The 26,054-nt window shown below is 33.7% G+C and overlaps 1 protein-coding gene across 2 annotated transcripts in view; it reads right to left on the bottom strand.

Annotated features, from left to right (window-relative positions):
* Positions 1-306: 306 nt before the first annotated feature.
* The window catches only part of sardh (sarcosine dehydrogenase), an 80,086-nt gene continuing 54,338 nt past the window's right edge, over positions 307-26,054 (bottom strand). For both annotated transcript variants that reach the window (XM_051120891.1, XM_051120892.1), the window contains exons 17-21: positions 17,243-17,336; positions 10,795-10,957; positions 9,034-9,202; positions 7,733-7,868; positions 307-572 (exon numbers count right to left, since the gene is read on the bottom strand). In XM_051120891.1, coding sequence (XP_050976848.1) covers positions 444-572; positions 7,733-7,868; positions 9,034-9,202; positions 10,795-10,957; positions 17,243-17,336 — 691 coding nt within the window. In that variant the 3' untranslated portion in view covers positions 307-443. The remainder of the gene's footprint in view (positions 573-7,732; positions 7,869-9,033; positions 9,203-10,794; positions 10,958-17,242; positions 17,337-26,054) is intronic.

Below are 26,054 nucleotides of genomic sequence, written 5' to 3' on the forward strand. Positions count from 1 at the left end.
AAAAAGACTTAATTAATTAATTCCAGTAATTAATCCATTATATTATTTATTTTACATTTAACCAAGACTAACTTCTTTAATGCACAGCTAATCCATGAAACCACTCAAATATTCAAACTACTACAAAAAAGTATGACACAGGTTCATGATGGCTCACAAAAACGTTATTTTGACGTTATAACTGATTTGTTTCTGAAAAACAGCAAATGTAAGGCACAGGAAGATGCTAAACACCGTTGCACTGTATATTTCTAAAATTCACATTAGTTCTTTGTTCTTCTATGACTCTTCATAATGAATCGTCCCTTTAAGACGTTGAATATAAATATAGAAAGTATTTTGTTTTGTCCTGGAATGCTAATGCTGATGTGTTGGAAAAAGGCCTGTAAACATTTACCTGAATTAAACTGAACCAGTCTGGATCAAGTAAATTCTAGCTTCGTTCAGCCGTAGATGCCCTTAACGCGCTTGTTCTCGGGGTCAAAGGGAGATTTCAGGTGAGCCGTAGCCTTGTATGTGACGCCCATCCTCTCCAGAGTGAATTCACCACTGCGCACGAAATCAGGGCTCACCTGGGGGCGAATTGAACACAGACAAATTCAATGCTAAGTTTGATTAAGATGGATTTACCATTAAAATTAAAAGGATTTTAATCCACGTCTATTTGTTTTTCATTCATACCACATGCAACTGAAATGAGCTCTGCTCTCACCTCCCTCTCTTTCTGTTTCTACCCCTGCTGCTCTCTCTCTGTCAGGGGTTGCATCTCTTTTTAATTAAATCTGAGCAAGCTGCAGGCATTACCCTGTGGAGTCGAGATCAAGACGCAGTGGCTGGAAAACTAGCCTGACCTCTTTAAGTGGGCACATTGCGGTCTAAATGGACACGTTGGTAGATATCCTCTGATTGCTACTAAGAATTAAGCAGTGGCTACTAAAGTAAAATCTGCAGTGCAATGGCTCTACGCATAGATAAAACATTATTTGCTCATGCAATTAATACAGGAGCTCTACATGGAACAGAAATTTCCTTTTTTGTGTCCCACTGTAGAAGTCACGTGGGTTTGGAAACTTTTTCAAATTTAAACTAGAAACTTTGTCTTATGCATGAAGTCTCGAGGCCTCTCGGCCGTGAATAATAGTTCTTTGACATTATGTCCAGTGATGTGTCTGTGTGTGTAATGCAGTGAGCAAAGAGAGTAAAGGTCTGATCAGATCAGCGCTTGACTCTGTTCAACAGCACTGCTGTCCGTGGCGTGGAATGGAGACGTCTCAGTTCTACCTCCCCATCTGTCCCTCCTCATCTAGCTCTCTGTCAGTTAGCATTAAGTACACATCCCTCTGTATCATACTCACAGCACAGGGACTTCAGAGCCGCCACTGTGTCCAAGCATTATAACACACACACACACACACACACACACACACACATATTCACAAACACCGTTTCCCTTCCCTCCAAACCAATACACACAGAAGCTCTACTTTGTATAAAAACCTTTTAACCCTTGTATATATACACACACAGTTGATATCAAATGTGTACATACACCTTACAGAATCTGCAAAATGTTAATTATTTTGCCAAAATAAGAGGGATCATACAAAATGCATGTTATTTTTTTTATTTAGTACTAAGATATTTCACATAAAAGATGTTACATATAGTCCACAAGAAAAAATAATAGTTGAATTTATAAAAATGACCCTGTTCAAAGGTTTACATATGCTTGATTCTCTGTTGTTTTTTTGTTTAGTGATAGTTGTTCATGTGTCGCTTGTTTGTCCTGAACAGTTAAACTGCCTGCTGTTCTTCAGAAAAATCCTTCAGGTGCCACAAATTCTTTGGTTTTTCATCATTTTTGTGTATTTGAACCCTTTTCAACAATGACTGTATGATTGAGATCCATCTTTTCACACTGAGGACAACTGAGAGATTCATATACAACTATTACAGAAGGTTCAAACGCTCACTGATGCTCCAGAAGGAAACACAATGTATTAAGAGCCGGGGGGTGAAAACTTTTGAACAGAATGAAAATGTGTACATTTTTCTTTTTTTGCCTAAATATCTTTTTTTTCCCATTTAGTTCTGCCATTCAGAAGCTACAGAAGATACTTACATGTTTCCCAGAACACAAAATAAGCTCAATTTAAATTCAAAAAGTTTTCACCCCCCGGGCTCTTAATGCATTGTTTTTACTTCTGAAGCATCAGTGAGCATTTGAACCTTCTGTAATAGTTGCATCAGTTGTCCTCAGTGTGAAAAGATGGATCTCAAAATCAAACAAACACAGCTGTGGATCATTCAGGTAACAACACAGTATTAAGAATGAAGTATACGTAAACTTTTGAACAGGGACATTTTTATAAATTTAACAACTATTTTCTCTTGTGGACTATATGTAAATGTCTTTTATGTTATATCTTATTCAGGTCAGTACAAAATAAAAAATAACATGCATTTTGTATGGTCCCTCTTATTTTGTCAAAAAAAAAAAACAATTAACATTTTGCAGATTCTGCAAGGTGTATGTAAAATTTTGAAATGTTATACATGTTGTTATATATATATATATTATATATATATATATATATATATATATATATATATATGTGTATATATATATATATATATATATACAGTGGGTACGGAAAGTATTCAGACCCCCTTAAATTTTTCACTCTTTGTTATATTGCAGCAATTTGCTAAAATCATTTAAGTTCATTTTTTTTCCTCATGAATGTACACACAGCACCCCATACTGACAGAAAAACACAGAATTGTTGACATTTTTGCAGATTTATTAAAAAAGAAAAACTGAAATATCGCATGGTCCTAAGTATTCAGACCCTTTGCTGTGACACTCATATATTTAACTCAGGCGCTGTCCATTTCTTCTGATCATCCTTGAGATGGTTCTACACCTTCATTTAAGTCCAGCTGTGTTTGATTATACTGACTGGACTTGATTAGGAAAGCCACACACCTGTCTATATAAGACCTTACAGCTCACAGTGCATGTCAGAGCAAATGAGAATCATGAGGTCAAAGGAACTGCCTGAAGAGCTCAGAGACAGAATTGTGGCAAGGCACAGATCTGGCCAAGGTTACAAAAACATTTCTGCTGCACTTAAGGTTCCTAAGAGCACAGTGGCCTCCAAAATCCTTAAATGGAAGACGTTCGGGACGACCAGAACCCTTCCTAGAGCTGGCGTCTGGCCAAACTGAGCTATTGGGGGAGAAGAGCCTTGGTGAGAGAGGTAAAGAAGAACCCAAAGATCACTGTGGCTGAGCTCCAGAGATGCAGTCGGGAGATGGGAGAAAGTTGTAGAAAGTCAACCATCACTGCAGCCCTCCACCAGTCGGGGCTTTATGGCAGAGTGCCCCGACGGAAGCCTCTCCTCATGGAGTTTGCTAAAAAACACCTGAAGGACTCCAAGATGGTGAGAAATAAGATTCTCTGGTTCGATGAGACCAAGATAGAGCTTTTTGGCCTTAATTCTAAGTGGTATGTGTGGAGAAAACCAGGCACTGCTCATCACCTGTCCAATACAGTCCCAACAGTGAAGCATGGTGGTGGCAGCATCATGCTGTGGGGGTGTTTTTCAGCTGCAGGGACAGGACGACTGGTTGCAATCGAGGGAAAGATGAATGTGCAGGGATATCCTGGACGAAAACCTTCTCCAGAGTGCTCAGGACCTCAGACTGGGCCGAAGGTTTACCTTCCAACAAGACAATGACCCTAAGCACAAAGCTAAAATAACGAAGGAGTGGCTTCACAACAACTCCGTGACTGTTCTTGAATGGCCCAGCCAGAGCCCTGACTTAAACCCAATTGAGCATCTCTGGAGAGACCTAAAAATGGCTGTCCACCAATGTTTACCATCCAACCTGACAGAACTGGAGAGGATCTGCAAGGAGGAATGGCAGAGGATCCCCAAATCCAGGTGTGAAAAACTTGTTGCATCTTTCCAAAAAGACTCATGGCTGTATTAGATCAAAAGGGTGCTTCTACTAAATACTGAGCAAAGGGTCTGAATACTTAGGACCATGTGATATTTCAGTTTTTCTTTTTTAATAAATCTGCAAAAATGTCAACAGTTCTGTGTTTTTCTGTCAATATGGGGTGCTGTGTGTACATTAATGAGGAAAAAAAATGAACTTAAATGATTTTAGCAAATGACTGCAATATAACAAAGAGTGAAAAATTGAAGGGGGTCTGAATACTTTCCGTACCCACTGTATATATGTATATAAGTATATATGTGTATATATATATATATATATATATATATATATATATATAATTAGCTTCCTGTGTAATTAAGTTAATTAAATTTTTTTTTTTTTGATATTTTATTTGATAAAATAATATTTAATACATTTTTTTTTTTTCATGGTTATTTATGTTAAGCAATGTTTACAACATGAAGCATTTTTTTTTACTGAAACTACACCAAAACTAACAATGTGTTTTTATCACACAGTGATATAATGTTTAGGTCACAGCTGAGCCGTACTCAACCACACCTTTCATTTCAGAACAGTAAGTATTAAAACTGAACAAATGCAAATGAGCAATTCACAGTAATGGCAGTATGTGCTCAGCAGAGACGACGGCACATAATATCCTTCATCTAATCATCGCATTTTACAGGCCTGTTAAATTTACCCTATACGAGGAACAACTCGCCTGACTCACCCTCAAACATAACAGCAGAGAAGGAAAACGAGTGAATATGCAATAATAGACACAAATCAGTGGAGAGGAGGACTTCTTAACAACCAAATTGACCTTTTTGCTCCAGAAACTTCAGAAAAATATAGCTAATGTGACTGTGTATTAAGACTTATATGGCTCAATATAATGTAAATCATGTCTCCTGAAATATGTAGTAGAAATATGTAGTGGCTACAATCAAATCTCACGTCAGGTCTGAGCTCGTGTACGCACGTTTTTGAGTTAGCCTGAATTTGCGAGCAGCATAGAGAATTTCTGAGAACTGTATAATGACAGCATTTTGTTAATTTAGATTACTTTCCTGGCGACAAATGAAGTTTTTTTTTATTCTTTTAGGGCGTTAGATTTATATGCGCAAATAGCAGCATAAACAACAGACCATGAGGATTCACACATTGTTGCATCACACACCTGCTGCACTTCGGTGAACGGAGAACAGAAATTATAAAAGGAATAAAATAAATAGGGCTAGCATACACAAAAAATGTTTCTATTAAATAATTAACAGTTTAACAAAAGAAAAAAAAATTGCGACAAGTATAGGCCACTTTCGTTTTTGTGACACTCTTAATGCATTTCATTTGTTATATTTTTACTGTAAATGTAACTGATCGCGCAGGCGCCTCACATGCGCACACACAACATTTCAGCGTTGCTAACTTGACATTTCAGCCATTAATCAAACTAAAATGCAGTCAACCAAACATAAAAGTTACACTGCTTAATTTAAAAGGTCCACTGTAAAATCAGTGTGCAGCACCAAAATAAACATTTTTGCATGTGAAGGATGATTTACGTGGATAACTGGAAAACAAGTGAAGTACAAAGACTTGTTTACATCATGGATAACAGTTTTTTTTTTATGTCTAAATATTTGTATTTTATTTTTTATTTTGCTTTTCAACAACATCATGGATAATAGTTTAGCAAACAAATGTTACATGGCAAAAAAATGGAAACATTTAGATGTTGATGAGAGAGGCTTGTGAGCCCAATGCCGTTTAGTGTTGCTTTACTCATTTATTCATTTTAGCTCTATGTTTATATTCTGTATTCACTAGCCTAATTTGTGTTTTACTTTATAGTTTAATATAAAATTTTATAGTTACTCATTTTTCATACTTGTTCTGTAACACCATTTAAAGGGTTGTTGTGGATTAAGGAGAACTAAATAGGCTATAATGTTTATAAATGTTTCATTATACTTATTGGTATTAAATATACATACTGTATAAATTATTGCTATTGTTTGCAAATATAAGGTTAAAGGGTGTTTTTAGAGTAAAATCAATTTCTCTTTCATGAGTTTACTTCGTCTTTTTGGCCGGGTTTTGTTTCTCCGTGTTGTAAACTCTAGGGGCAAGGCTTTTAAACCGGGGTTTTTTTTAGGGGCGTGATATTTAAATGATGATTGTTTTCAGCCGCAACTATCATTCGTACGACGGGATTGCCGGCATACGAATGTTCCATGAATCACACGTGAACTCTGTAGTAAGTTGATTTGTGCACACGGATCTGCACTCTTTTCTACATTAGATTAATAAATGAGGCCCAAGGAGTCTAAATGCCCCAGGATATCCAGTGAAATCTGCGCAGAGAAACTCCTTCAGTGGCTGCGGCATCACGGCAAGCGTCGCATGTTTACATCCTGCCAGGATGGCATCTAGCATTTCTTGTCTCTGCCATTTGTAAGATCTTTCAGTAGCTGTGGTACTAAAAGCCTCAAAGGCATCAGGGCTGAAGTGAAGAGTACAAAGACGCAGGTCTTTAGGAAGTTTTATTTGTCCACAGACATCTTCCCATTCTTTTCTCCTCTTCTTATCGCTGGGAAAGCAGTGAAGACTTGCATTGCTCCTCTTGTTGCCCTTCGACTGAAAATAACAGCCAAAAGCCGTACAACGTGGCATTGTATCAGTATTTTATTTTTTGAGTTGTGTTGTGGTAAAAGTAGCAACAGGTTTTGCCAGTAGCTCACAGAGTGGAACCATTTGACTTCATTGAAATAATGGCGGCCCCCATATTCCAAATTATGTATAAAACATAATTTTTTTTTTTAAATAAGGTAAATCTTTAAGTTTTCTACCACATATTTCATTAAAAGACATCATTTATATTAAATAATACTAGTCTTAAAGGAGAAGATGTTCATGTTTCTTTCTTCAGTTGTAAAGAAACATGAAAGAAGAGTCTTATCTAGCGAAACGATCAGTTATTTTCATAAAAATAATACAATTTATATACTTTTTAATGTCAAACGCTCCTCTTGTCTTACTCTGCCTGAACTGTTTTTGTTCCGGTTCATGACAGTTAGGGTATGTCGAAAAAATCCCATCTCATGTTCTCCCTCAACTTCAAAATCATCCTATATCACTGTTTTTCCTTTTTTGTTAAGGGTGTTTGATCTTCTTTGATGTTCACTTTGCAAAGACTGGGTCGGTACTTCTACAGCGATGTAGCATGATTTTGAAATGATTTTTGAAGTTGAGGGAGAAAATACAATCAGAGTTTTTCGACATACCCTAACTGTCTTGAGCCAGAATACACAGAGTTCAGGGAGAGCGAGACAAGACGAGTGTTTGAGATTTAAAAGTATTTAAATTGCATTATTTTTATGAAAATAACCGATCGTTGCGCTAGATAAGACCCTTCATCCTCAGCTGGGATCGTTTACAACCGCATTTGGGATTGTTTGAAGCCGCATTTAAACTACATTTTGGAAGTTATAAATCGGGGCACCAGATCAGTCCATTTTTCCTAAAAAAAAAAAAAAAAAAAAAAACAATTTCTTTACATCTGAAGAAAGAATGACATGAACATCTTGGATGACAAGGGGGTGAGTACATTATCTGTAAATTGTTGTTCTGGAAGTGGAATTCCCTTTAAGACAAGACCAACACGTAACTGTTTACATTCTGGAAGAGCGCTCATGCAGCCCTAAAATGCTGTCTAGGTAAACAGCTGACTAGTTTTAGGCAGACAGCTACTCACCACACCACCGTCTGGGTTGCGAATATAACCATAGCCAATGGTCTTGTCAATGGCAAATCCAAATTCAGAGCGCCGCAGGTGGCCCACAGGAACACCGTTGCGGAAAATAGCCTCCAGACCAAACATTGGCACTTTCCTGCAGGAAAGACAAACAACACATTAGTGCTGATCAAATGAGGACCTAAATAACATGAACACTGGTCCAGAAAAACTGCATGGCATTCATGACAGATCCTTGAGGCCACGTCCAGATTTGGCTCTCAAAACTTCTGAAAAGTTTTAACATGACTGAACACAAATTTGTTATGAAATCAGCTTCTTTAAACTGTGTTTGGGCAATATGTAAAACATTAGACAGCTGAAATCGTATTATTATTAATCATGCCAGGACAGAATGAAGCTGTAAGTGGGGATGAAAAATGAAAAGTGTTAGTCAAACTCAGATGTCTCCTTGAAAAACCTTATCAGTCAAATGTACGGTGATGTATTACATCATTAGTTCGGAATACAGCAATTATTCACTTTTAAGTCAGACGGTTTGTAAATAAATGTCAAAAAACTTGCCAAATACCTGCGGCTATGAAACCAGTGATGACCAGCATATTAGTCCACTGCTGTGCTTTGAATTTTAAAGTAGTTCACCTAAAATGAAAATTCGCTGAAAATATACTGTCCCTCAGGTCATCCAGGATGTAGACGACTTTGTTTTTTCACAGCCACTCCAGTCCATTAATTAACATCTTGTGAAGACAAAAGCTGCGTGTTTATAAGAAACAAATCCATCATTAAGACGTTTTTAACATCAAACCATTGCTTCTGGCTAAAATATGAGTCCACAATCCATAACACGTCCTCCAATGAAAAAGTCCATCCCCCAAATGTCCATGCATGCTTCTCTTCAGATTCAGATGAGGCGACTTTTTCACTGTAGAAAGCAATATTATGGATGAAGTACTCTTATTTCAGCCAGAATCAAGTTTGTTTTTTTACAAACACAGATTTTTTTCAATTGATGGACTGGAGTGATGAGCATTGTTGATCAGCAAGTTTTTGGGTGAAATATTCCTTCAACTCCTAAGATCACATTCATGAGTAAATCTGCTTAACTTCTTATTTTTCACTCATGTTGTGATGTTTTAAAAGCAAACAGAGCAATAGCCACTAAAATGATTGCGAGATTCAGTCACAGGCCGTTTAAATCCTCCTGTTAATGTACCACCTTAATATTCCTTCCTTTTAATTATGTCTAAATTGATAAGATTGTTCTGTTGAAATCTCTTCTTTGTTGCACTGGGACTCACTCATCAACTGTGAAGCAGACGATCCGTCTGCGCAGACCCTCAGCCTTTTGGGCCTCCAGCGCCTGCCGCCCCAGGAAGGGAATGGAGGTCTTCATCTTACAGGTGAAGGCAAGTCCCGCCTCTAGTGGAGTGTCATCAGGACGTAAATCTGCGTGCCAATGCCTGTAACCTGACAAAAAGAGAGGCAAAAGAGAGATTAAAAATCATTTAAATATTTAAAAAATTCTGAAGTTCTTAGAAAATGGAATGTTTGTATTCATGTTGGATTCAAATATATTTAATTTTTTTTAAATTACCATTTTGTTGTTCGTTTTAAACAGAGTGACTTCATACACGTACACATCCAAAAATGTGGGGTCAGTAAGATTTTTTTTTAAATACTTTTATTCAGCAAGGATGCAATAAATTAGTTAAAAGTGACAAAAAAATAAATAAATGCTATAAATAAATCCTATAAATTTTATAGGAAAAATCAGCATATTAGTATGATTTCTGAAGGATCTTGTGACACTGAAGTAGTGATGCTGAAAATTCTGCTTTTCATCACAGGAATAAATTGTATTTTACAATATATTACAACAGAAAACAATTATTTTAAACAGTAATAATATTTCACAATATTACTGTTTTATTGTATGAGTTTATGAGACTTCTTCTGAAGAAAAAAAACTTGCTCACCCCATACTTTTAAATGGTAATGTAATTTTATTTACTTATTTATTTATTTTTTACATAAATATATTATTAATATTTTACAACACAACTGTTTATTTTTTTCTTTAGGAAAAAACAATTTAGTAAACACAAACAAAAATAAATTCTATTAGTAATAATTCAAGGACCTACGAATCAATATTCATTTTAATTCAGAAAATAAAAGACATTCATCAAAAAAGTGCATTCATGTCACTGTCTGTATAAATTGCATTTTTAAATACTTTTAAATAATTAATAAATCTAAAGAGCATCATGTCATTGAACCAAATACAAAAAAACGCTCAATATAAAAACACACATCCATTATTACTAGCACGCTGATGCATTCACATAAACAGAGATGGACTTATTTCTTCATCTTGCCATCAGGTACAGTATTTCAACACAGTCTAGTAGACATGACCTACATAGTGAACAAACAATGAAGCTGAGCTGAGTCTCAAGAGTGCAGTGGAAGTGCTGAAGTGTTGCAGTAATGAGCTTTTATTGTGCCCTGCTGTCTACTTCTTTAGCTTCTAGACCTAAATGCATTAGGGACGCCTACCAATCTACAGAACATCTGAACTATTATTTCCACCTGTGTGCTTGACCAGCACGGCTGCAAAAAAACTGATGTTTAAGGCTGAAAGAAGCACTAAGAATGAATTATATATGTGGCTCTACTGGAAAGTGATACGATGATGTTTTATGCTTGAAGTGTGACGGGAACATATTGAGTGAAATTCTAGCGGCCCAAACACTGTTCATCAACACGATCCCACAGTAAATCAACTGATCTTGACACACTAAAAGCACGCTTTTACTACGACACCTGAAGATTCAGATCAACAACACTCATAACGCAGGATTGTACTAGTATTGAACTAGATTTTTATGCTTTCAGAAGAAATCATAAGTGATCCTGTGCAAAATGTGACACAACCTAGGGTGATTGCCAAAGCACTGCAGAGTGTTTGCTTGGTTGCTTGCTGGGAAAAGAACAAAATATTACTGACAGTGACAGTGAATTACAGGGATAGTAATAATAACAACATTAACACATACCTTTCTCAATGCTCAAGGAGTCAATGGCCCTGTAGCCAGCATTAGAGATGCCATATTTGGCCCCTGCGGCCATGACGGCGTGGTACACAGGCAGACAGGATTCTTTAGGGATGTGAAGCTCCCAGCCCATCTCACCCACAAACGACAGACGCATGGCCCTTACCTACAAACACACACAAAATAAACAAAGAAAGAGTGGTAAAAAGGACAATTTTATGATGAATAAGGAATGAGGAACTTGCTTCTTTGACAAGGGGCGTGGCAGTACTGAAACACCGTCTGAGCTGTTCGCCAATCACAACGCAGTGGGACAGCTAACCAATCACAACACATTTCGTTTTTCAGAAGGCGGGCCATTAAACCCGGAACTAATCGAGCCATTTGTGCCAGGCTGGGAGAAAGGTATTGTAACAATGTAAATTATGTTAAAAATAATGCATTCGATCCACCAAGCATAAGTGCATGTTCTAGTACACCCCAAATCAAAATCAATACTTTGTAAAAGAGCATAATAGGACCCCTTTAACAAATGTCTTTAAATGGGTCATCGGATGCCCATTTTCCACAAGTTGATATGATTCTTTAGGGTCTTAATGAAAGTCCATAATATACTTTGGTTAAAAATTCTTAATGGTTGTGTAAAACAACACCCTTTTTACCTTGCCAAAATCAACACTGCAAAAATCATCTCATTCTGGTCGAGGCTGCTTTAAATGAAATGAGCTCTGCTCGCCCCGCCCCTCTCTTCTCTCTGTGGAGAGATGCGTCTGTTTACATTAGCCACATTTAGCTAAACTTGCTAACTAGCACATTATTAGGAAAGGCGATCACAAAGATTCATAAAAAAAAAACCTTATACTCACATCTGCTGTAAGTGAAGCTGGATCACGAATGATTCGCGCGAACATAGACGGATATATGTAGATCGGGAGGCGCATTCCCTTCACAAACAAACGTAATCTACTGCATCTTCAGCGGCTCAGATGTCGGGAGTAAATGACGACCACTATGTTCATTATTACATCCAGCAACACAACACCTCAATCGCTCAATCGGAGATATTCTTGTCTAACTTACATCCCTGCTCCGGCATCAAAAAGAGGTCGGACTGTTACAGCTGATCTGAGGTAAAACACTGATGTCAATCAACTATTGTGGGAGCGGCCTCTGTGGGTGTGACGCCACAACGACAGTCATCTGAGAATGGCTTGATTTGAAAAAGGGGATATCATTTTTACAGATTAATTAAAAACCACTGCATGGATTTTTATCATTACAGAGTAGATTTGTACATACACTAACAACACACATTAATGTTCAAACAACATGTAAAAGTGAACTTAGCATCCGATAACCCTTTTAACAAGGGTCTCCAACCCTGCTCCTGGAGAGCTACCATACTGCAGAGTTCAGTTTCAACCCTAATCAAACAAACCTGAAGCAGCTAATCAAGGTGTTCAGGGCTACTTAATTACAGACAGGTGTGCTGAAGCAGGATTTGAACTTAAGTCTGCAGGAAAATAGAATTCTGATCTTCACTGAGTAATTATGCTGCATTCATGGCATATTGTAATTAATGTAATTTTGAGATGGCGCATGAAGTTCTACTGGGAGCTGTTCACACTCTTGGACTTGGACACGGAACTATCGTACTATCAGTGTCTAAACACACTGCCTAATTTGAGGTGGTCAGGTGGTTACAAGTCGTAGCTCTCAGAAAGTTCCCAGTTCACAAGTTGTAATTACAAGTTCTGTGAGGATGTTTGGTATCTTTAAGTTGGTATCTCATAGTTACGGTAATTACGAATGCACCTTTAAAGACAGCTCCTTAGCTCTTAATTTTACCTCTGTTGTTTGTAGCCCCTTAAATGCTGCCTGCAGCTATATTAATCAATTACTATTATCAATCAGTTTTTACTGCCCTGTATTTTTGTGGAAACATTTTCCTCAGGATACTCTGAATAGTTATTTGAAAAAGGAATCTTTTGCAGCAAAGTAAATGTCTTCACTGTCACTTTTGACTAATTTAATACAACCTTGATAAACACAAATATTAATTTCTTTTAAAAATCTTACTGACCTCAACATTTAAAAGGTAATGTAAATTTAAATAAATCTAAAAAGGCTCAGAGTTTAACTGTCTTGTAAATGTTGTAAATCCTATAATGTTCTTAAAGGGGTCATCGGATGCTAAGTTCGCTTTTACATGTTTTTTGAACATTAATGTGTGTTGGCAGTGTATGTACAAATCTACCCTATAATGATAAAAATCCATGCAGTGGTTTTTAATTAATCTGTAAAAATAATATTCCCCTTTTTCAAATCGAGTGTGGCATGACACCAACAGAGGCCGCTCCCACGATAGTTGATTGACATGAGCGTCTTATCTCAGATCAGCTGTAACAGTCCGACCTCCATTGCTTTGATGCTGGAGCAGGGATGTAAGTTAGACAAGAATATCTCCGATTGAGCGATTGAGGTGTTGTGTTGCTGGATGTAATAATGAACATAGTGTTCGTCATTTACTCCCGACATCTGAGCCGCTGAAGATGCAGTGGATTATGTTTGTTTGTGAAGGAAATGCGCCTCCCGATTGACATAAATGCGTCTATGTTTGTGCAAATCATTCATGATCCAGCTTCACTTACAGCAGAAGTGAGTATAAGGTTTTTTTATGAATCTCTGCAATCACCTTTCCTAATAATGTGCTAGTTAGCAAGTTTAGCGGCCAAATGCGGCTATATGTGGCTAAAGTAAACAATCTCTCAGAGCAGCAGCGAGTAGAGAGGGGCGGGACGAACAGAGCTCATTTGCATTTAAATGAACAATCCATTAGAATGGGATGATTTTTGCAGAGCTCATTTTGACAAGGTAAAAAGGGTGTTGTTTTACACTACCATTGAGAATTTTTAACCAAAGTATATTATAGACTTTTCATGAAGACCCTGAAGAATCATATCAACTTGTGGAAAATGGGCATCCGATGACCCCTTTAATGCTGTAATTCAAGAGTTACGTGATGAGAACAAAGTATTTTCCATAAAGAGAGTTGGAGAACACTGTGACAAATGAGGTGAGTGCAGATTCAGTGGAAGTTCATCCTGGCATCCATCTGTCCAGCCTCGACTAACTTCAGCTCAAATGTTCATTAAACTGAGCCGAAGTAGCTGCCTCTCGCTCTTACCGAACACACATTAACACCCGACCAGGGATCAAGATACAGCAGTGGGCCAAACGAGCAGAATCAACAGCCCTAAACAGACCAGCACACAACAGTCACTTAGATAATAGCCTGGCCGTTCTCCAGAACAGACGTAGCCGAGTGTGCGCATTACTGTGCGTTTGCAGTGAGCAGAGAGAAGCGCTTCATTGTGCCAGGCCTGAGGGGTTGAAATCAATCTGGCAGGGCTCAGATCATGTGAAGGACACCATTATCAGCCAGCAACAAGCACTGCGCTCTCCACTGTAACTGTAACCTGCAGGGAGATACAGTGAGCATGTGAAGCCTTTCTATCCGTCAGTAGTTGGCGTCTAATGCAAGACACAGTTTGTTTCAACAGTTTGAGACAGTGTTACCCACAATGCACTAGTCTTAGCCTCAGATAACCCATCTGCAGATCGTTCACAGACCGTTTGATGCATATTCAGCCAAAAGCTAGCGAAAATCATTGGTTCCAATCTGATTGGCTGGCTTTATGCAATATCTGGGAGTCAGAGTGCACAGGTCTTTATCAGTTCGGCAGAAATGAAGTTGGTGCGTTCCCAGAAGCTCTTTCAGAGCCACCGGATTTTAGTTTAAGTTTCGTTTTAGTTTAAAACGAAACAGAAGTGAGACAATGCATGTGTATATCCCCGATTTTAGATCTACCCACTTCTAAAAACGCATTCAACCAAATTTTTATTTTTAATTAATACTTTTATTCAGGAAGGATGCATTAAATTGATCAAAAGTACCAGTAAAGACCATTTTAATGTTAAAAAATACAACATTTCTAAAGGATCACGTGACACTGAAGACTGGAGTAATGATGCTGAAAATTCAGCTTTAGATCACAGAAATAAATTACATTTTACTATATATTCAAATAGAAAACAGTTATTTAAAATTGTAATAATATTTTACAATATTTCATATTTTTACTCTATTTTCGATCAAATGCAGCCTTGGTGAGCATAATAGTCTTCTTTCAGAAACGTAAAAAAAAAAAAAATCTGACCAAACTTAATACCGGTTAATAATGTTATTTTTGTAACTTGCCTAATATTAATAATAATAACAATAACTATAATAATAATAATAATAATAATAATAATAATAATAATAATAAAATCTTGTGTATCTTTTATAACAAGATTTTGCCCAAATGTATTAAATGAAAGGAAAAACTGTCAATGTTTTAAAGAAATTAACATATTTTTTCAAGATAGGATAAATAAATATAAATAAATAAATAAAAAATAATATAAATTAATAAATATAGATAAATAGAATAGAATAAAATAATGAATTAAATTAGAATAAATACAATGGCCTGAAAAAAATATTTAGACATTTAATTCACACTCAAAGAATATTAAATTAAATTAAATTAAATACAATTTAATTCTATTGTATTGTATTGTATTTTAAATTGCATTCATGTTATAAATAAAATAACAAAAAGTATTTGGACACTTAATTCACACTGAAAGTGAATTTAATTTAATTTCATTTCAGTATTTAATTTAATTTAGTTGTACTGTATTTTAAATTATATCCATGTTAAACAAAACAATGAAATGAAATAAAATAAAATAAAATAAAATAAAATAAAATAAAATAAAATAAAATAAAATAAAATAAAATAAAATAAAATAAAATAAGAATAAATACAATGGCCCCCAAAAATATTTGGACATTTAATTCACACTCAAATTGTATTAATATATATTTAATTTAATTTAATTTAATTTAATTTTAAATTGCATTCATGTTATAAATAAAATAAAATAAAATAAAATAAAATAATTAGAATAAATACAATGGCCCCAAAAAGTATCTGGACACTTAATTCACACTTAATAATATATAAAAACTATATCAAGTCAAGTGCTTTGAAGAAAGCCACACTTTTCAAGCAAAATATTTCGCAAAAAAGGTTTAAAGTCATAAAACGTTGAATTAATTTAAACGATCATTTTAAAGTAACTTTTAATTTTAGAATAAAAAAAATAATAAAATAAGACAAATTAAAATGAATTAAAATAAAAATGTGAGCTGCATGCTTAAAAAAAAAATACGCTTATCGTATAAAATTGCTTTTTAAGAGGAAAAAGATAAGCTGTGCAGGCTATACATCACATTTTATTACATTCAGAAATAATGTAGACTAAAATACCAGTAAATAAAGCAAAATATTTGGAAAAATTATAAACAAAACTATAGGCTATTTTAGTTCCCTTCTCTCCACAACAAATCCTCTCAAGCTAACATTTAACTATATAAACATCAATTCAACATGGATTCATTTCAAACCAAACTGCCTGCCTCTCTCATTTGGCACGAATCCAAACGTTTCCATATTCATGACGTACAGTACACTCACTAACTGACCACAAACTCAATGTCCATATTCCTTAATTAAGTTTACATGATGTTGTTTAAATTCACAAACTGGCTAGTCACATGCAAGTCTTTGGTTATGAAGTATCTACAAAGAAAATTAATCTACTGTAATGTAATGTCTAATATATAAATAAATGTATAATGGTGCTTGATTCTATTAATTACATAACCTACAAACTCATGACCCTTTTCTTTGCATCCTAGCTTTTCTTAATAACCACTGTTACGGATTATGAGGTGTGAGAGAGAAAGAAAATGATGGCGTGAGCAAAAATAAAAAAGGATGACACCAGCCATCAGCCAATAGAGCTGTGTGTCTATGTTAGTCACAAAGTGGAAGTAGACCATCTGTCTGACATGCATAAACACACACACACACACACACACACACACACACACACACACACACACACACACACATGCTGTACACACAAACACAAAAACACACACATACATGCAGAAAGTTTCTTAAGCAGTGGAAAAATTAAAAAATATGTGAATAAATAAAAGCTATAAAATCAAATCTTCCGGTTCTGGTTGCTGATTGGTCAACTGATCTTATAGTAACAGTTATATTATGAAACACCTTCTCATCCAGCTGCAATATACAGTTTCACTACGCATATGCACAAATCAGTTAGAGGCATGATTTGAGCTGTCTTTCATGTCTATGACACATAGTGTGGAGGACATTTTTGGCTGGAAAAATAAGAAAAGTTGACGAATACTAATAGTGATGCTTTGTAGAAGTGAGCACCACTAATTAGAGCATGAGCAAATGTGTCTGAGAGGGTCTGACAGAGCTGGGACTAAACAAAGATGGAGGGAGAAAGAAGGTGTTACCTTGTGTCCCGCAGCATTCACTATCTTGTGTGTGGAGAAGGGAAACGCATCGTTGCTGAGGTCGGAGTCCAGCACTTCCTGCAGCAGCTCACGGCTGTCAACACAAAAATCACAGAGTTTACTATCAATTCACTGAAAACTCAGCCTTTACAGTCAGCTTAGGACCGTACCAACAAAATCAATAGCTTGTAAATCAGCATCAGTTTTATGAGTTTTAAAAGTGAATGACTCGCTTTCCTAATTGAAGTGAACTGAATTGAATTAAAAAATGTAATGTAATTATTTAATTTAATTTAAATTATTTAATTCGATTTAGTTGTATTTTAAATCATATTCATGCTATAAATAAAATTACAAATATAAAAATTAAAAATAATGCAAATATAAAAATGTGAAAAAATAAAATAATATTATATAAAATAATTAGTAAAATTAGAATAAACACAGTGGCCCCAAAAAGTATTTGGACAATTAACTCACACTCAAAGTGTATTAATATATATAATTTAATTTAATTTAATTTAATTTTTTAATTCAATTTAGTTGTATTGTATTTTAAATTGTATCCATGTCATAAATAAAATAAAATAAAATAAAATAAAATAAAATAAAATAAAATAAAATAAAATAAAATAAAATAAGAATAAATAAAATGGCCCCAAAAATATTTGGTCATTATTTAATTTACAATCAAAGTATATTAACATTTAATTTAATTTAATTTAATTTAATTTAATTTAATTTAATTTAATTTAATTCAATGTAGTTGTGCTGTATTTTAAATTTTATTCATGTTATTACTCAAATCAGATCAAATAATTAGTAAAATTAGAATTATACAATGGCCCCAAAAAGTATTTGGACAATTAATTCACTCTCAAAGTGTATTAATATACATTTAATTTAATTTAATTATTTAATTTACTTGAACTGTATTTTAAATTGCATTAATAAAATAAAATAAAATAAAATAAAATACTATTATTATTACAAAATAATAATAATTAGAATAAATACAATGGCCCCAAAAAGTATTCGGACACTTAATTCACACTTAATAATATATAAAAACCATATCAAGTCAAGTGGCATTTGCTTAGAAGAAAATCACACTTTTCAAGCAAAACATTTCACAAAAGAGGTTTAAAATCATAAAACTCCGAATTAGTTTAAATGATCATTTTAAAGTAACTTTTAATTTTACAACTAAAATAAAATAATAAAACAAGACAAATTAAAATAAAATAAAAAATGAACAGATTAATAATTTGTAAAATCAAAATAAATACAGCGTCTCGAAAAGTATTTGAATACCTAAATCACACTTACAGTATTAATACATAAAAAACATATCAAATTATGTAACATTTCCTTTGAGGAAAAGCACACTTTAAGCAAAACATTTCACAAAATGTTTGTTAGGATTACTATTTAATACTATTTTGAAATCATAACATCTCATTTAAAAATAAAACCAAAAAGATAAATTAAAATAAAGAATAAACAGATTAATAATTTGCAAAATTAAAATAAATACCGCACAGTGGTCTGAAAAGCACACGGACACTTAAGCCAGACTTAAAACGTATTAAATGTCATTGCATCATATAAAAGTATCAAACCAAGTGGCATTACAGTAAAGAAAAGCACACTTTAAGCAGCACATTAACATAAAAGCATTGGTTATTATTATATACTCTTTATAGAAAGCAGAAAAGCAGCCCCGTGTCACCATTAAACTCTTTTCATTTCATCAGGTCAGCCATCAGTCGTTCCTATGCTCTCTCTCCATCACTGTTCCTCTCCATAAGATCTTTCTATTTTGGAGCTGCAGCCCTCGTCTGACCTGAGCTTTCCCTGCGATTCTGTGTGTGTGGGTGTGATGGACTTGTTCTAGCTGCATCGTTTGGGGTGACAAGAACAGCTTGGCCTGTTTTGCATTAGCATGTGCGTTAACAAAAGCAGAAGGAGGCCTGACGGATGTTCGCTCAAGAACAAGAGTGTGTGTTGGGCTTCATGCTACATGTATGGCACACGACAGTGATCCTGCAGCAACAGCCACAGACAGTAAAACGACATCTGTGTGGGCAGAGCGAAGAGATGAAGAAACGGTTTAAAAAAGTGATGGAGGAGAGAGATGTGATGTATGAGGATGGAAATGATGAAGGTGGAATGCCGCGTTTTTGAAGGAGCGCATCATTTGTGTGTGTGTGTGTGTGTGTGTGTGTGAACGGCCTTGACGTGATTAAGGGAAGACTCCTCCCCTCCACCCACTCAAACATCACTCTGTTCACTGAAGCACAGAGGCCAACAACCACTCTAATTATACAGTGCGTGTGTGTTTGTGTGTGTGTGTGTGTGTGTGTGTGTGTGAATCTAATTAGGCCTCTGCCTCTCCTTTAGCGGTGTCAGTTAAGCAAGGATCAGATATAGTCTTAATGAAATCACTTTTCACCACAGAGCACAAATGATGAGAAATAGAGCGAGGCGCTCAACCAAAACGCTCTGGAAATCATGACGTGCATAAGATTTAGCAATGTCTTGTGACAGAAACATATATAGGTTACTTTAATATAAAGGAATTAACATTCAACTACAGAATATTACAGGTTTAAAATGGGTAATTTATAATTAGGGGAACGTTTAGAATTTAACAATGTGAAGAAAAGTTTTCCTGTTTTCAAAAACCCAAACATGACCTTACACAGCTGCTTTGAAACAATCTATATTGTATAAAGTGCCATATAAACAGTTTTGGGGAAAGTTACTTTTAAAAGTAATCCATTACAATATTGAGTTACTCCATAAAAAAGTAAGTAATTACATTACTTAGTTACTTCTTATGGAAAGTAATGCGTTACATTACTTTTGCGTTACTTTTTAAATCTGTGCAGGGCTTGCTTGTTTATTTTTAATATAAAAAGTTCTATTTTTGGCAAATGTAAAAGTGAATTCACGTCTGTACAGTAGACCGCAGAAGAAAAAAATGTCATCTCTTCAGCAATATAAAAAAAGAAAAACAAATGTTAGATTATCTTGAGTAATTTATGCTTATTAGTATGGTTGAATTGGATCATTAAAGGTCGGCAGCAAAGACATCGGTTAATAAAATCGTATTAAATGCATAAGGGATATTTGTATTATTTAACATATTTAACTATTGCAAGTTTGCGTCATATTCTGAGTTGAATTAAACTGTTTTTATTCATTTTAAGAAATACTGAATCTGTTTTTTGTGGGTGAGATGAATTAATGCATGTTCACATTTATTCTAAAACTCAAATTATATTAATATATATATCATTTAACTTAATTTAATTTAATGTAATTGTATTTTAAATTGCATTCATGTTATAAATAAAATTTATTTTAGTTATACATTTAGTTTTTTTATAACTTTTATTTAGTTAGATAAAATAAAATAAAAAATAAAATAAAAATTAATTAGAATAAACACAATGGCCCCAAAAATTATTCACACTTCAAATTCAAACTCACACTTAATAATATATAAAAACTATATCAAGTCAAGTGGCATTTGCTTTGAAGAAAATCACACTTTTCAAGCAAAACATTTCACAAATGAGGTTTCTCATAAAACTTTTAATTAATTTAAGTGATCATTTTAAAGTAACTTTTAATTTTACAACTAAAATAAAATAATAAAATAAGACAAATTAAAATAAAAAATGAACAGATTAATAATTTGCAAAATCAAAATAAATACAGTGTCTCGAAAAGTATTTGAATACCTAAATCACACTTACAGTATTAATACATAAAAAATAAAACTAACATCTCACTCCCGATTTCTCAACACAGGGAAAGGAGAGCTTTTAATCAATAAATTGGGGGAAAAGTAACTGGCGTTACTTATTTGAAAAAAGTAACTGTCAAATAAAAAGTAATGCGTTACTTACTAGATACTTGGAAAAACTAATAATATAACGTAACTTGCGTTACTTGTAATGCGTTACCCCCAACACTGTATATAAATAAAGGTGATCTGTAGGAATATGTGGATAAAACACCATCTATGTTTGCTACTGTCCACCATGTTACCTTTACTGGGTAACTTAGTTGACATTTTTAGTGTTTTGGGCCTGTGTTTGAAAACACAGCTACTGTTTTTACGAGTCAGTATTAAAGGAGAAGTCCACTTCCAGAACAACAATTTACATATAATGTACTCACCCCCTTGTCATCCAAGATGTTCATGTCTTTCTTTCTTCCGTCGTAAAGAAATTATGTTTTTTGAAGAAAACATGTCAGCATTTTTCTCCATACAATGGACTTCTATGGTGCCCTTGAGTTTGAACTTCCAAAATGCAGTTTAAATGTGACTTCAAACGATCCCAGCCGAGGAAGAAGGGTCTTATCTAGTGTAACGATAGGTTATTTTAATAAAAATAATACAACTTATATACTTTTTAATGCCAAAGGCTCCTCTTGTCTTACTCTGCCTGGACTGTTTTTGTTCCGGTTCATGACAGTTAGGGTATGTCGAAAAACTCCCATCTCACTTCAAAATCGTCCTATATCGCTGTTTTACCTTTTTTGTTATGGGTGTTTGATCTTCTTCGCATATTCATTTTGCACAGACTGGGTCAGTACTTCTGCAGCGATGTAGGATGATTTTGAAATAATATTTTTTAAAGTTGAGGGAGAAAATACGATTAGAGTTTTTCGACATACCCTAACTGTCTTGAACCAGAATACACAGAGTTCATGGAGAGCAAGGCAAGACGAGCATTTGAGATTAAGAAGTATGTAAATTTCATTTTTTAAAATGAAAATAACTGATTGTTTCACTAGATAAGATCCTTCTTCCTCGGCTGGGATCATTTACAATCACGTCTGGGATCGTTTGAAGCCGCATTTAAACTGCATTTTGGAAGTTCACAATCGGGGCACCATATCAGTCCATTACATGGAGAAAAATGCTGAAATGTTTTCCTCAAAAAAAGTTATTTCTTTACAACTGAAGAAAGACAGACATGGACATCTTGGATGACATTATATATGAATCTTTGTTTTGGAAGTGGACTCTCCTTTAAAGACTTTTATTTTGAAAGAGACAGAAACAGAGTTGTAAACAAGTTAGTTATTTTTACTTTCAACAACACACTGTAAGACAAAGCTAACAAATGCACTGAGCAGCGCTGTCATCTGAAATCACCCTTAACAGATGAAAGGATAGTGCAACAAAGATATCGCTTTCCTCAGCGGACATTCAAACTTACATTTTATTGTGAATATGAGATTGAGCTAAAGAATGAAAGCTGTATTAGATGCAGGTAATCACACTTGCTCAGTCCATCTCTCTCTCATAACACTGCACATAATACAATGAGCTTTTAATAAAGTAATACAATAAGCTTTTACTGAAGCCACTTAACGTTCCTTCATTACTAGTTCTAAATTGACGTTTTCGAATTAGTAATGGAGGCTTGGGCTCAGCTGCTAACTGTCAACCTGAGATTTGAATCTGTGATGGAAAAAAATAGTTCTACACAAAAGAGGGTTTTTAAAAACACTCCTTGTTGTCTTTTTGTAGACACACACACATCCATGTGACTTGTGCACTATATTTTCAGTGTTCTAAAGACATGCAATAGTTTTGCATGAGAAACAGACAAAAAGTCACAAAAAAGTTGTTTGGAAAATGTAACAGCTTGGACATTCTGCTGTAATTGCCTCTGTATTCCAAAGTAGAAAGACAGACATAAGTGTGAATACATAATTACATGAATTTTAATTTTTCTGTGAACTACTCATTAAAATTTTCTTTGTAGGAAACAACAAAATCGGTCTGCTTTGGCTGATAAAATGTCCTGATAAAATATTCATCTGCTGATTTCATCTCATGAGTTCACTGCTAATCACCCTTCAGTCAAGTCACTTCAGTACGTTACAGCAAACGCAGCTGTGGAAGCACGTCTCTAGATGACGGCAAAGCATATATTCACACTTCAGGACTCAACATAAGCAGACTGTCGCTTGCTCTGGTAACGCTGCATAAATCTCACTCCCGTATGACACCGGGATCATTTCAATATGCAGTCCTTCAGACACAATGTGGCTCATAACATCTTCACCCGAATACACTGCATCTCATGAGCCGGCAGGGCCACCGTCACCCCGAAATAACATCTAGACATCCATTGTTGTTTCAGAGATGTTGAGCCTGGAACACGTCATACTTGAGTAAATCAAATTTTGAGGGAGGTAAGCATAGTTTTCAGCATAATTTTATAATTCTAGCAAAAATATTGAGAAGGCCTCTCATGAGGACAAGGACAGTCGTAAAATCACAGCACACACACAAGGGCAAGTCAGACGGGACACCATTACTCATGCTGTAGCAATTTATCAGCTGTATCTATATACATGGGTTCCATCTCATTCCACTTATTTATTGCAGTATTTATTAATTTTTGTTAATGTTAGTTAATAAAGATACAGTTGTTCTCTCTTAGTTCACAGTGCATTAATGTTATCAATGCATTAGTAAATGCTGAAATTAATATTAAGATTAATAAATGCTGTAGAAGTATTGTTCATTCTTAGGTCATGTTAACTGAAGTAGTTAATTAATGTTAACTAATGAAACTCATTGTATTGTGTTACCAAACTAATAAATAAACAAATTAAAAGTCCTTTAAAATCCCTTAAAATAAATGATAACTGAAATAAAATCAAATATTTAAAAACTTATTTTATTTTAGCTAGCTGCCAAGGCAAAATTTCTTTTTTTTCCCCTTGACAACTAACACTAAGAAAAATTAATAAGAAAACCACACTTTTCAAGGAAAACATTTTACAAAAGACGTTTAAAATTGTAAAACGTTAATTTAAAACAGCATTTAATTTTAGAATTAAAGTAAGATAAATTGTAAATAATAAATACTAATAAATAAATGGAAAACGCTTAAAAACACTAACTTGATGAGATTTATAATTAACTAATATAGTTAACTAATGTTAACTAATAAAACCTTATTGTAAAGTGTTACCAAAATAAATAAATCAATAAATTAAAAAATTAAAATAAATAAATAAATCCTTTAAAATAATTAAATGAAATAACATACATAATTTAAAATATGTATTTTATTTTTGCTAGCTGCCAAGGCATTTATTTTTCCTTGAAAAACCAAAACACAAAGAAAAAAATTATAATAAGAAAACCACACTTTAAGGAAAACATTTCACAAAAGAGGTTTAAAATCGTTTTAAATTAATTTAAAATAGCATTTTAAAGTAGCATTTAAATTTTAGAATTAAAATAAAATCAGATAAACTGTAAATAATAAATAATAATAAATATATGGTAAAATACTTAAAAACACTAACTTGATATTTATAATTAACTAAAGCACTAATGAAAGCATATTGTAAAGTGTTACCAATAAATAAATAAATAAATTTCTTAAAATAAATGATAAATGAAATAAAATAAAAAAATTCAAAAAACATATTTTATTTTAGCCAGCTGCCAAGGCATTTTTTCCCCTTGACAAACTAAAATAACACTAAAAAAATTAATAAGAAAACCACACTTTAAGGAAAACATTTAAAATAGCATTTAATTTTAGAATTAAAATAAAATAATAAAATAAGATAAATAATAAAATAATAAACAAATGTAAAACGCTTAAACACACTAACCTGATGAGACTTATACTTAGCTTTAATACATTTTTAATACAGCTTTAAAATGTCCTGTTTAATTGTATTAGTAAAAAAATAACGACTACCATAAATTTGTACCATGATTTACAGAAGACAAATGTTATTCAGTATAACAAAAATTCATAACAAAAAAATCTTGTCAGCCATAAAGAATCAAAATGACATTAAATGACATTAAAAGACTCTATTTAAGCCAGCAATAAATAAATAAATAAATAAAAAGTAATTTTAACTCTTACCCAAACTTTGCTACTATCATTCAAACCACTAAGTTTAACCCATTAGTCAGCAAAAGTTTTTAAATTGTATAATTGTTCATTTATAATGTAATGACACTTCGTATGAATGATTATTCTTCATATATTTTAATAAGTACAGGTCAGAATAAGTATGTTGTTTCATTTTTACATAAATATTTCTATTAAGCTGCATGACCCATATTTGGACGTTTTATTTTCACAAAAGTTATTTGAAACATTAAAGTAGACACTATACTTGCATTTAATATTCTGTGTATATATATCAATGTAAATTTAATTTGACGCAGACACCAAAATGTATTGTATTTGTATCTGACCCACAGACAAATAAATAAATAAATATATAAATAAATAACATGAAAACATGAAAACAGAAAATATAAAAATAAAAACTACTTCAAAATAAAAGTGAAAACTATTCCTATTATATCTCACTGATAATTAGATACATTTTTTGAAGGGAATTTGAGCTTATTATGTTAATCAAGTTTTTTGCATTACAAATAATTTTGTAATTTATTTATAATTTATTTACGTGATTTTTTTTTCCCATTCCATTTACTCAATTTTAATATTTAAAGTTACGTTACATTTTTTTTTCAGGACAAAATACCTATAGAAAATAATGAGAAAAATAACAAGAACAACTTCAGTTTTAACAGAATTATTGTAAGTGCTTTCTAAAAGTATCAGCTTCACATTTCCGCTTTATAAATACTGCAAAAATTGCCCCATTCACTTTCTCCCCAAACATGACTCACCACAACCTTCCACTGAACCCAGAACATTCCTCCAAGACATGATAACATTTAAGGTAAGTGAACAAAGCGAGCAGCTGATTCCCCCTGGATTTTACA

Source organism: Labeo rohita, chromosome 10 (genome assembly GCF_022985175.1).
Source record: "Labeo rohita strain BAU-BD-2019 chromosome 10, IGBB_LRoh.1.0, whole genome shotgun sequence".
Lineage (NCBI taxonomy): Eukaryota > Metazoa > Chordata > Actinopteri > Cypriniformes > Cyprinidae > Labeo > Labeo rohita.